We start from the raw sequence: 12762 nt of genomic DNA on the forward strand, positions 1-12762 counted from the left end.
GTCTCAGTGAACTCCGGGAGTTGGTGATGGACAGGGAGGCCTGGCGTGCTGGGATTCATGGGGTCGCAGAGAGTCGGACGTGACTGAGCGACTGAACTGAACTGAACTGAGGTCTATGGTTTCATCCAATGAGTACAATGAAGTAAGAGAGGGGTAAGTGAGTAAAGAGTACTTGCAAAAGTAAAATCATATTCTGTCACTATCGGAATTCATCTGATTAAGGAAGGAAGGACATGTAGAGTTTGATGAGGGTAAGTAAAAGGTAGTGGGATCAGCAATTTAGACATCTTAGAATCAGTAGTGTTGTCAGAGAATGAAAGGGAGCGCACTGAAAAGAAAGGAGGTTGTCATGAGCAAGAGTGGGCTGCATGCTAGTGGGATTATAGCGAAGGTGCAGATTCTGATGATGCCCAGATCTAGGGTATGAACAGGAGAGTAAGTAGCTCAAGGAGGGATAAGAAGACAAGATCATCAGAAGAAACACCAGGGTTTGCCATCTCACTGGTCTACTTCCCTATGACTATCATCCTCTCATCACTGCTCTACCAGTATTCTCTCACCTGGATTTCTCCAATTATGGCACTCCAATGATAGCTTACTGAATACAAGGGAATGTCTTTCCTTCATGAAATCTCCAGTTTGCATTGACAGAAATTTCCAATATTCCACCACAGACTCACTTTAAACACACGATCATAAGAATGACACAATCAAATCAGCCTCATTTAGGCACTTATTTGCCATTTTCTTTCTTTTATTATATTCCTATCTAAATTATAGACTCAAATCTATGATTATACAACAATAATTATTATAAAAACTAATATTATACCTTCTAATAAATCCATCAGGCTATTGTATAATGTTAAAGTCTAGTTTATATTTCACTTTCAAATATTTCATTAAAACCAGAACATTAAATGGAAATTTTTTTTAAAAATTCCAGTTTTACTGAGATACAATTGGCATATAGTACTGTATAAGTTTAAGGCGTAAAACATAATGATTTGACTTACATAAGTAGAAACATTAGCTGGAAGTATGAAAAAATGATCAAATGGTCAAAAGAATAAAGAAACTGAAGAAAGAATCAAACATGCTATTGCTTCAGAGATACTAAATGATATACTAATTTCAGAAAAACAAGTTTCTTTGTAAAATTCACATAAAAATCTGAAGTCAAAGTGTAATAAATTCATTTTCTGCTACAGATTTGAGTTCTTGTAATTTGTAGGCATACTGATACTATTTGAAGGCATTCATGAATAAAGAAACATGTAAAACATATACATCTCCATACCACACTATGTTTAAATAATATATAGTCACAATACAGATACATATCATCAATCACCATGGGGTTATCTGAAACTATGGGAAACCAACACCTTCTCCTAGTGATTGAAAAAAATCTACAAATTGTTCAAGCAATTCCCCCCATAACATCCCCATAGCTATGCCTTGGCATTACCATTTCAGCCCTTACCCTGCACTGACCCATTTTAATTCCCACTTGAAAACTCTAAAGCCGAATACCATGGATGTTATTTCCAAAAGGAACCCTTGGGATGCTGTGCTGTCATTGTTGTCAGTATCCATGGGTGGATACTGCAGTAATGGCTAATGCTTGCTGAAGTGTTTAAAGTCTGATGAAGTGAGGAAGTTTCTTAACTTCCAAATTTGTGATATGGTTAGGCTCATGAGCTTCAGAGCAGTATTTTGAGTCCTTGGAGTACTGTGGTAATTAAAAAAATAAAATAAATAGTCCTTTTAGGTTTTTACTTAGACAAGGGCTGAGCCAGAGATTTATTGAACTAACAAATATACCTCTATGTCTATGCATTCTTATACTTGGAAACAGATAAAATATTCTTCAAGCCTGTCCCCCTTGTTGTTGTTCAGTCGCCCAGTCATGTCCGACTCTTTGTGACCCCATGGACTGCAGCATGCCAAGCTTCCCTGTCCCTCACCATCTCCTGGAGTTTGCCCAAGTTCATGTTCATCACATCAGTGATGCCATCATCAGTGATGCCATTCAGTGATCTCATCCTCTGATTTCTGCCTTCTCCTTCCCTCAATCTTTCCCAGAATCAGGGACATTTTCTCCTTAGGAGCATTGTATTGTGTTAAGAGCCTACTTAGCTCCTTGTGAATATTGAGCTGTATATAATACAATTATACCAAAAGGCTTCGCTATGTGCCTAGGCTTATCCAGATCCTAGGAAAAACAATGCACTAATGCTGAGAATCTGACAAATTGGGTCTGGAATTTGTATATGGCTTTTTTTTTTTTTTTACATTATTTATATAAAATGAAAAAAATTTCCATAATTAGATTTTTCACAGAACACACATTTAGAGCCACTCTGCAGAAATATACAAAATAATACAGAATTGAAGATAAAGTAGGGTTGGATTGACCATGAAAATTTAACATTCCCACCTTGCGGGGAGCCAGTGGGAGGACCTCCACCCGTGGCAAAGGTCATGAGGAAGGAGGCTCGACATACACAAAGGCGGGATCGAGCCTCAGGAGTCCCCCTGGAAATTCTCGAGCATCTACCCCCATAACCAGAGACTGCCTACTTTACTACTTTGTGCTCTCACCTACACCTCTGCCTTTATGGGGGGCTGCCCCCCACCACCTCTTTTGGAGAAGGAGTTAACTTAGAGCTCCAGTTAATAAAAACTCCTGGGTGTGACAAGAGTGTTTTAACCTACAAACTCCTCTGAAGGTTCTCTAGCCTGCCTGACAGGCTTGTCTGGCCACATGTGATTGCTCACAGCCTCCCAACCATGAGAGGCACAAGATGCTTTAAACCTTCTAAAAACAGGTTCCTTAGAAAAGTTAGAAAACCATTAGTATAAGTATAGTGGGCTGACTAGAAATTGTTTTGGTGACGGGTTTTTCATTTGTTGAGCCAATGTTTGTTGCTAAGTCTCCACATCCCCTGCCCTTACACACATTAATGAATATATGGAAGAAATAAGTATTAACCTTTGATATTAATCACGTTAGACCTTAGGCTAAGTAAATTCTTTCCTTAACTAAAACCCACCACATCCTCACCCTATAGGAATGTAACTTTATCTGGTACCTTTGGAAGGTGGAGTCTTTTTTAAGAATAATCAACCCTGGAGAAATAAGTGTCCTGGTTGACTGACTGCTGTCACAAGGAAAGGGCCATAAATTGTCAGCAGACCCCCTGGCCAGAAGATGATGTAACACCCCTAAGACCTCTGTATACTGTATATTTGTATGAAGCACCTGACTTTGATAAAAGTCAGGACTGCTGACCCCACGTGACTTTTGCATAACATCTCAGTGTATAAAAGTAGACCATGGAAAATAAAGAATGGGGATCAGTTTCTCGAAATACTGGTCTCCCCACGTCGCTCTCTCAAACTCTGGCTGAGTCTCCATCTGGAGCACAGAACCCACCAAGCTTACTAATTTTGCCTGGGCTTCTAAGATCTGACCGGGGAGGCCTCAGTGTCTCCTCTCCTTTAGGAGAATGGAAGGATGCCTGCGGCCTACATAAGTGATGCAAACTTCTTGTCTTGAAGTTTTATTAGTCTCCCGCGTAAACCAAGCTACTCAGCCTCTTTTCTCCACTGAATTTTCCTACTGAGCTATCCTCATTCTATTACTCTTTACATCTCTAATTAATATCTAATTGAAGCTATTGTATCCTGATCCTTGCCGACGCCGTCCCCGCTTTGAGCTCCCTGGATCAGCCGAGGCTGGACCTCGGCACCACCTGATCATTAATATTTTTTAAATCTGCAAATACATCCAAGGACTGCCTTATTAACAACAGAAGTTTCTCCAGATTATCTCTGAGAGTATTCAACTTGACTGAGGGCAACAATTACTTAAAATCTCAGCCTCTGAGAGCACTACCCTTCTTTATAGAATTCTTTACAGAACAACAAAGAGATCATTCTAAGCAGAACAGTCAAATACCTAAACATCTCTGAAGCATGAAATGTACACAGTCCATATATGCCTAAGGGAAAACAGTATAGCACAAACATGACTTAATAAAAAAGACTTATGTAGAGAGATTACAAGAATTCTGAGTTTGACCTATGCATCAATCAGGTCACTTACCAGATATCTCCTCTAGGCACTGCTTAGCTGTCTTACTGTATGATAAATCCATCTTGGTAGGGCTGGTGCAGGAGTCGGCAGATGGTAAAGAAGTCCCTTCATTTTCTGGATGAGCTCTGAAATTAACCAAGAAGACAGAAATGCAGATTGCTGTCATCAGTGACTCATCAAAGTTCTCTAACACAGGAAGAAATCAATGTATTAAAAGTTTTCTATTAAGGTGAATGAGCATTTCTTTATGTCTGAGAAATTTCTTTATTTTTCACATAAAACTGAGACACACTGGTTGTAGTGAGATATTAAATCAGATTTCCTTATTTTTCACATACAACCCAAGTTGTAATGAGATGTTAAATCAGATTTCTTAGACTTTTCTAAGTTTGAAAGCTTGTAATTACCAATGTATTCTTTTTTGACAAAAGGTTTGAAAAGATTCTTTTTTTTCTTTTTGCTGTTTTAGATAAAGTCTGGCTAAATTGTATTCTTCTGAGAATAATAAAAGCATTGAAAATAACTCAAATATTCTTTCCCTGCAAATTCTATAAAATATATCCTAAAATACAAAGTATATATAAAATAAATACTGACTTTGCTATGGGCTATAAATGCCACTATGATGTTTTCATTTCAGAAAAAAAGTCAATCAAAAAGAAATTCTCATTCTGAAAATACCCTTTTTATATTGTTTTATATTTGTCTATATATATACATGGATATGTATTTGTGTGTGATTAATATGTAAAGATTGGGTCTAATTAAATAAAAAGCTCTCCACAGAGGGACCTCACATGTTTTGATAGTCCAGTCTTCATGCAATGTTTTAAGAGGCTCTCTCCTAGTTGCTGCTGTTGCTAAGTTGCTTCAGTCGTGTCCGACTCTGTGAGACCCCATAGACGGCCTCCTACCAGGCCCCCCCGTCCCTGGGATTTTCCAGGCAAGAACACTGGAGTGGGTTGCCATTTCCTTCTCCAATGCATGAAAGTGAAAAGTGAAAGTGAAGTCGCTCAGTCGTGTCCGACTCTTAGCAACCCATGGACTTCAGCCCACCAGGCTCCTCTGTCCATGGATTTTCCAGGCAAGAGTACTGGAGTGGGGTGCCATTGCCTTCTCCATCTCTCTCCTTATGCAGTTTCAAAATCTACAAATATTTGGTCAAGAATACCACATATTTAGAAAGTCCTCACCATGAAGTACAAGAGAAAGAAGGAGACAAGCAATACAGCACTGCACCCTGGACTTTGTTCTTCATAGTTACCTCATTGGTTTGGGGTCCCATTCCTACAGGGTTTGGACCATGGAAAGTAATCACTAAATATTTCTTACTTTTAAAAAAATCTAAAAAGAATATTTATATGTGAAAGAAAAATCAGTATATCTTTAATAAATTTTCACTTAATATCTCACTTTTATGTTAAATCCTGATTTTGTTTAAGAGAAAATAAAGTGTAGTCACCGATGTTAGAAATTTTTTTTTATTTATAAGATATGTCTAGAAAGTCTGAAAAATTCATTAGGATCTTAATAAATCATGGAAAATTAAATGCTGTGTGTATGTATATAGGAATTGATATAATAAAAGAAAGATAGAGGCATGTAAGAGTTCATAGAAAGCTGCGCCTTGACCTCCAATGATTTCTAGCAGACATTCCTAATTTTCACATCAAGTCCCAAATTACAAATACTTATTTCTCTCCTATTTTGACAGCACTTCATACTCTCACAATGTGACATTTGTGCAATTATTTGATAAATGTTCATCTCCAAAGTAGAGTCCATTCTCCGTATTTGAGCTACCATTATACTCCAATGCCTAGCCCCACGTCTAGCATATATATGAATGAGTAAACCTTATCAGTAGTGATTATAAACATAGTGTTCTTGGTGGGTAAAATATATGGAAGGAAGCATGGGATAATGATGCATGCTTTGGGTCTGGTTGGACACTAGGCTCTCTGAGCAGTTATTAACTCATGCGACCTTGCTAAGTTACTTAGTTCCTCTGAACCTCAATTTGCTTCTGTGCAAAAGTAGACAAATATGTTCTTCACAAAATAACTGTGCGCTCAAGAGCTATAATTACTAAAGGTCTGGAAAAGCATTCTCTTGAGGCTTGTGGGACTCTGGCCAATGTTAAAATGTGGGGAGTGTATCTGGCTCTCTGTGCTACTTACTTTCTTCTGTGGCCCCCAGGGTCTCCTAGTTCCCCTGTCTATTGCCCATGCCCATTTGCTTCCAAAGTTCATTTTCATCTATTCCTTCACTTGGGCTCTTTACTTGTGAGCCATTGCACCTCCTTGGCCTATTCTTTAGCCTGGTGTCTATGAATGCGGGGGGAAATATTCCTCTGACATTTTCTAAGGATTGTTATTACTTGCAGAAGAATTTTAAATTGATAGTATATAGTGAAATAGGAGACCCTGGGAGAGCATACTGGCTGCCTGCCAAGGAGTCTCTGGGAGGAATGGGCAGTTAGGAGAACTGGCTGGGAGCCAGGGTAGTCTACAGTCACACAGGTCAGAGACGCTGAGTCACGGAGAGCAGTTCTCTAAGATGGCTGTCTAATGCCCAATGCCAACTGGGTCTTCCTAGGACAAAACCTGAGCTATCTCAGGAATCAGAATACTTGTAGCTATGTTAGTTATAAAGATGCAGAGCATCTCCCGCTAGGAAACTCTCTACAGAGCAAAAGAATATACAAAATATACAAAATAGAATGTATTTTGGGAGTAGAGTTTTTCCTTGCTGCAAATAAACACAACTTAAAAAGTACTTCTCAGTGTATGGCTATCTTCCTCAGTATATGAAACCTGGTATTAATTCCATTGGCTAAGTCCCCACCCTTAGATAAAAATATTCCAACTTCAGTCTTAGAAACCTTTGTTTTATTTTATTTTTTAATGTGACAGTGAATATTTCTGGCTGATTTGCTCTTTAACTTTTTTTTCCCCCCATTTGTTGTTTTTAATTTAGGTCACAAGAGATACTTTTATTTATACCATATTTTCACATTCTTTGGTGTATGTGTCACTCTATTCCCCATCTGAACTACCTACAATAACAATGGTAGAGTAACAGATTGATTAAGGGAAGGAACATAGATAAGTTAAACTTCAAATAATTATAAAAGACCCCAAGAAATCCTTTTTGGTTTGTATTCACATGTATATGGTTCCAGACCTTCTGCTCTACATATGTTACAAGCCATCCATTTCTCCATGATTTGCACCTCATTATTTGTTAAAGTGGGGTCAGATTTTTACTCTAGTCTCTAGAGGGACAATCAATGTTAACTGGTAAAGATTTAACTTTTATACAAATGATCAAAGAAGTTTAGTTTAAACTCTGAATTCTCTCAGCATGTCCTCTATTTTTGTGCATGCTTCATTCCAGTAAAATAAAAGGCTCCAGGGATGATTCATAAAATAACTCACGAAGACTTAAGAATCAATAGCGTTCTCTAATCAAAAGGTACAGTCACATTGGCATCATTCACTGCTTCTATGTAAATTGATATTGAACTCTCCTCATATTGACTGGGAAAAGGGAAAAAAATGAGTATCATGAGGTTCCTTCAAACTATTCAGAAGACATTATCTTGTGCAGACCATCTGTGCATTTACAACATGGTCAACATTGAAACTGTAAGATAGGGCACGACGAAGACACCATTTAATTTATTTAGAGTTCTAATATTAATATGTTAGTGCTAGCATCTGTTACTAAGTCTTAGTAGGTAAAAGTAGATTTCAGCAATGATTAACATAAAATTCACTTCCCGTTTAAGTGCACTCACTGTGTGCCAAGCGCTATGCCTAGTGTTTTATCCAGGGCATATCAAACTCCACAACAATACTGTCACTCTTTTCTCAGTGTCTGGTTGCTTCCAAAATTCATGTGCTGAAACCAATGTGATGATACTAGGAAGTAGAGCCTTTGGGAGGTGATAGGATCATGAGGATGGAGCCCTTCTGTATGGGATCAGTGTCATTATAAAAGAGATCTTGGAGAGGTCCCTCACCCCTTCTACCACATGAGGACAGAATGAGAAGATGGTCATCAAAAACCAGGAACCAGGCTCTCACCAGATTCCGAATCTGCTGGCACTCTGACCTTAGACTTCCCAGCCTCCAGAACTATGAGAAATAAATGTTAGTTGTTTCAGCCACCCAGACTACAGTATTCTTGTTAGAGTAGCCAGAACACTGGTAATGTAGGTGCTGTGGATAAATTAAGGGTTTTAGAGGTGTAACAGTTTGCCCTGTATAACACGCTGGTAGATACTTAAACTGTATTTAAACCTGGCATCTTATAAATATTGTTCTATGAACCACTACCCTACAATTTAACTCCATCCAAGTGTCTCTAGACACTGACCATGTTAATGTATGTGATGTCTCCCCAGATAACAGATAGCTTAGCCACTAAGTTATTAACTAAGAGTTAATAATGTAACAGTACTTAATGGTCTAACCTTAATTTTACTCTTTACTACTTAAAATTTTTACTTTGAAGAAAAGGAAGCTATTACGCATGCCATCTAAAGGAATTCAGCAATACATCTAGATACTATCAGTGTTCAGATGTTCAATTTCACAAATAGAGGTGTTGCACATTGGTTTATATATATAAAAAAATCTATCCATATGAACTCATCTTTATATGGATATACCAGTTACAAATGTGGACACAAGCAAAATTGGTTTGAATCAGCAACATTAATAAATGGTCCTACAGTTCCTGCTTTATAAATTCAATATAAAAGAAAGAAAAATCAAGGATCTTTCTAAAAGCAGTTATTTCCTTATTGGTGGGCAGCAGTTGGGTGACAGCCGGGCGAAGACCAGCAATCTGTCAGGATGAAGAGCAGGCCAGGGTGGATGGGACATTTGTTAGAACTGTATGTTGCAGGAGGGTGCTGAGCAAATAAGAAGTATACTGAGGACAGCGGGAGCCAGGTTTCTCAGGTAACAAAAGAAGGTGCAAGCATGGGAAGGAGAAAGCAAGACAAAACTGCATGCTGATTTGGAGTTGGAGGCATTGTGAATCCTCTAACAGATTCCTCACTGATATTGAGATAAATGCATATGTGTGTTAAGTATACACCTATTTATTTCACCATTTAGGAAACCTAGGAGCAGTGAGATCAGGCTCCTAAATATTATCCTTCACAAAAGAACTCAAGCCACCATAGGTAAAAGCTCAAGTTAAGGCAGTGAGAGTACATGATGAGTCTGAATCAGCTTGAGCCAAAATGAAGCAAAGTTATGAAAGAAAAATGGAGTGAGCGGAAGTCAGTGTGAAGTGCATCCCAGTAGCCTGATTTGAGAAAAATTAAAAAACACAATAAAGAGTCATTATCAACAGATTATAATCCATTGAAGGCAAGAAGAGTCCACCAGTCCATAAAATTTAAAGCGAGGGAGAGGGATAGAGTATAGGAGAAGGAAAAAGAAGAGGGGAAAGAGGAGAAAAATAAGAAGGGATATAATTTTCTAAAAGTTGAATGGCTAGACATACATACAGATGGAATTAGAAGTCACATGACATCAATTGGAGTAAATGATTAATTTAGGCAAGAAATCTCAATGCATGCTAAAATCCTATGGGTGAAAGTAGATCAAGGAATAGAATTTTTATAGAGTCTCCAAATATCTTCCCATAAAAATATCTGTGAAATAGAAATGGGGCAAAATAACTATAGAGTAGAAAACTAGCAAACAATATCTCAAACAAGTGATCAAATTCAACATCACTAAAAAGAGTCAGACACGACTGAGCGACTGAACTGAACTGAACTGAAAATGAGAAATATTAGTATTATTGATACCTGAAAGGAAGGAAACAGAAAAAAAAAAATCCAGCATCATTTCTGTGACATTCTAGACAAAAAGTATATTTGTGGGTCTAATCATGAGAAACTATCAAACAACCCCACACTATGAAATAGTCTATAAAATGCTTGCCTTCAAGGACTTCCCTGGTAGTCCAGGGGTTGAGACTTTGTGCTCCAAATGAAAGTGGCTCCAGTTCAATCCCTGGTGGGGGAAATAAGACCTTACATGCTATGAAGTAAAAAAAAAAAAAAAAAAAAACTTTTCCAAGAAAAGATGAAATATAGGAAAAAGAAACAGTAGTGGTTTGGTTGGGCAATCTGGCACTGAAGCTTGTAAGATAAATATAGAAAGGGCAGTTTACCAAGCTTCTCTCTGAAGAAATGCCAACTCATAGCCATCTTCCACACAACAGACCCTCTTCTAGCATCGGCTCTGTTTTCCTGCTTAAAATACTGCTGTGTGAGGGAGGTTAAACTGCTACCCTCTACCCTATGCAGATATATATATATCAAATTTAGCAGAGCCAAGTTTGCATGGCAAGCTTTCAATAAGCTTTAGTTTGTGCTGATGACCAATTATGCCCAGTTCCCATAAAACCACAAGTGCAGCGTAATCTGTAATAATAGCTGCAGGGCTCACAAAAGTTTTATCTGCAAGATGGTTAAATGCTTCACATTTCAATTTTTGTAAACTCACAACCTCCTACTCAATATGCTGGTTCAACAAACAAGTTAAACTTAAAACCATATGAGTAAGCATTTTCAAAACGAAGGTTTTGCATTCTTTGCCTTTCAGAACATTGTATATTCAGGTGCCAATTTTCTGTGTCACTTTCTAGGCAAATCTGAGATCTCCAAAATCTTGTTACAACCTAAATCTTTCCCCCAAACCCCTAATGTTGTTGTTCAAGACACATTATATCAAACAAAAGGAAACCTCTAAATTCAGACCTTCTTAACCTGATTTTATAAACCAAGTATGTATAAAGGTTTCTGCTTATATTTAATAGTTAATCAATGGGTTTAAGAAGCACATTGATTTTTCTCTCAGTTTAACAATGTTTTGCCTTATCTAAAGGTTGAGTTCAATTTTTTTTTCCTTTGTGAAATGTTCCCCCCCGATTCTCTCTCTTTGCCTTCAGATGTTTGCTCTATGTCCAAAACACTCTTTTCTTGACATTTACCACAAATGGTCAGAAAATAACAAAGAGCACATAGACCTCCTCAAACTCATAAGTTATGAATCCGGTTAATAGCTATTTTGAAATTTATTGGGTGCTGTTAAAAACACTGAGGTTTAGAGAAAATGTACAGGTCTTTCATGCCTCCTTGACTAACTTCACTATTCATGTATCTTTACAAGCACAAAACGTATAGCTGTGAAGTAATGAAAGTAAAAGAAATAGAAGAAAAAATGGCACATGGAGAGAGGGGAGACAATTCTGAAGATCCCAAGGAGCTACGGTAACAAGTTTTGAACTCCAGGCAAGGGAAACAAGTTTGAAGACTGTAACATAGAGGGTAGACACCAAGAAAGAAGAGGAACATGGAAAAGTAAGCTTTTCTTAAGTATGTTCTTACTCTTTATCTTTCTTCTCCTCTTATAATCAGTACCTCTAATTCAAGTTTAACAAAGCTGACTCTGAAAGTCAGTAAATGTCTCCTTCATCCAGCCACTGAGCCTGGTATATCCTCCCTGACCTCTCCCACTAACAATTTACTTATACAAGAAGACAAAGTACATTTTAAGATTGTGCCGCCCACCCATGCACTCAAGTGCTAGACTACACACTCACACAAAGTCTACAGTTTTTGACATTCAAGAGTTTCTACTACAATCAGGCTACAATCAATCTTTGTTTTCTAGGAAAACTGATCTTGCCAACAACCTACATATCTTGTGTTGATGCTGTATATTTGGCTCCTTTAGTCTTACATTTCCTTTTCTGTCCCTCTCATCTCTAAATGTCCAACTCTCACTTCTCTTTCAGAATCCAGCTTAAGTGCTACTTTCTGATTCCAACAACAAGTGGTAATTTTCCATTTTTCAAAATCTCAGTTGCCAAATCTGGTTCACTACTGTTTTTTGTGTTTTTTTTTTTTTTTTATAACATTTCCTGCTTCATTTTGTGGTTATGTTTGAGTCAGTCTCTCTTCTACTACACTGTGGACCACAGAAAGAAAATAACATATGGGATGTGTGATGTTTCACTCTGACCCTGATGCCTTATAAAGTAAAGCTATTTAGCAGGGAGTCAGAAGTGGGGGAGATACATGAACGAATGTCCTGAAGAGTAGATACGGTTTCATTTTGTAAACATTTTAAAGTTGTTTATATTTCAACTAAACTTTACCATTTATAGGAATAAAAGACTTCTGACTTTTTCTTATTCCATTGTACATTTTTGGCAGTGTTTCTATTCTTCTATAGTGGGTGAGTCTAAGCCATGATGATGGTGTTTCACTCAATTTTTATTTGGTTCCTATTGTGGGAGGCTTGTCCTGGGCAATTATGCTATCAAATAAAAATAGACAAGACTTATTTTTCAATGAGTGTATGTTATAGTTGGAGGTGGCTGAATTCACACTTGTTAATAAGTAAACAAACAAACAAAAAAACAGTGGATGGTGATAAACTATAAACAAAACACAAGAGGACAATATAGCATACAATTCTGGCAAGAGGCCTTGTGAGTATTCCTTCGGATTAGATAGCTGAAGATAGACTGTGTTAATAAGCATCATGTAAGTAGAGCTCTGATGAAAAGGAACCTGCTCTGATCCAGGAGAAAGTCCTTACATACAGAGAGAATGT

The 12762-nt window shown here is 37.6% G+C and overlaps 1 protein-coding gene across 4 annotated transcripts in view; it reads right to left on the minus strand.

Moving 5' to 3' along the window:
• NAV3 (neuron navigator 3) overlaps positions 1 to 12762 on the minus strand; it is a 382845-nt gene that overhangs the window by 187823 nt on the left and 182260 nt on the right. For all 4 annotated transcript variants that reach the window (XM_027543298.1, XM_027543301.1, XM_027543299.1 and 1 more), the window contains exon 9: positions 4115 to 4230. In XM_027543298.1, coding sequence (XP_027399099.1) covers positions 4115 to 4230 — 116 coding nt within the window. The remainder of the gene's footprint in view (positions 1 to 4114; positions 4231 to 12762) is intronic.

Source organism: Bos indicus x Bos taurus, chromosome 5 (genome assembly GCF_003369695.1).
Source record: "Bos indicus x Bos taurus breed Angus x Brahman F1 hybrid chromosome 5, Bos_hybrid_MaternalHap_v2.0, whole genome shotgun sequence".
NCBI classification, from domain to species: domain Eukaryota; kingdom Metazoa; phylum Chordata; class Mammalia; order Artiodactyla; family Bovidae; genus Bos; species Bos indicus x Bos taurus.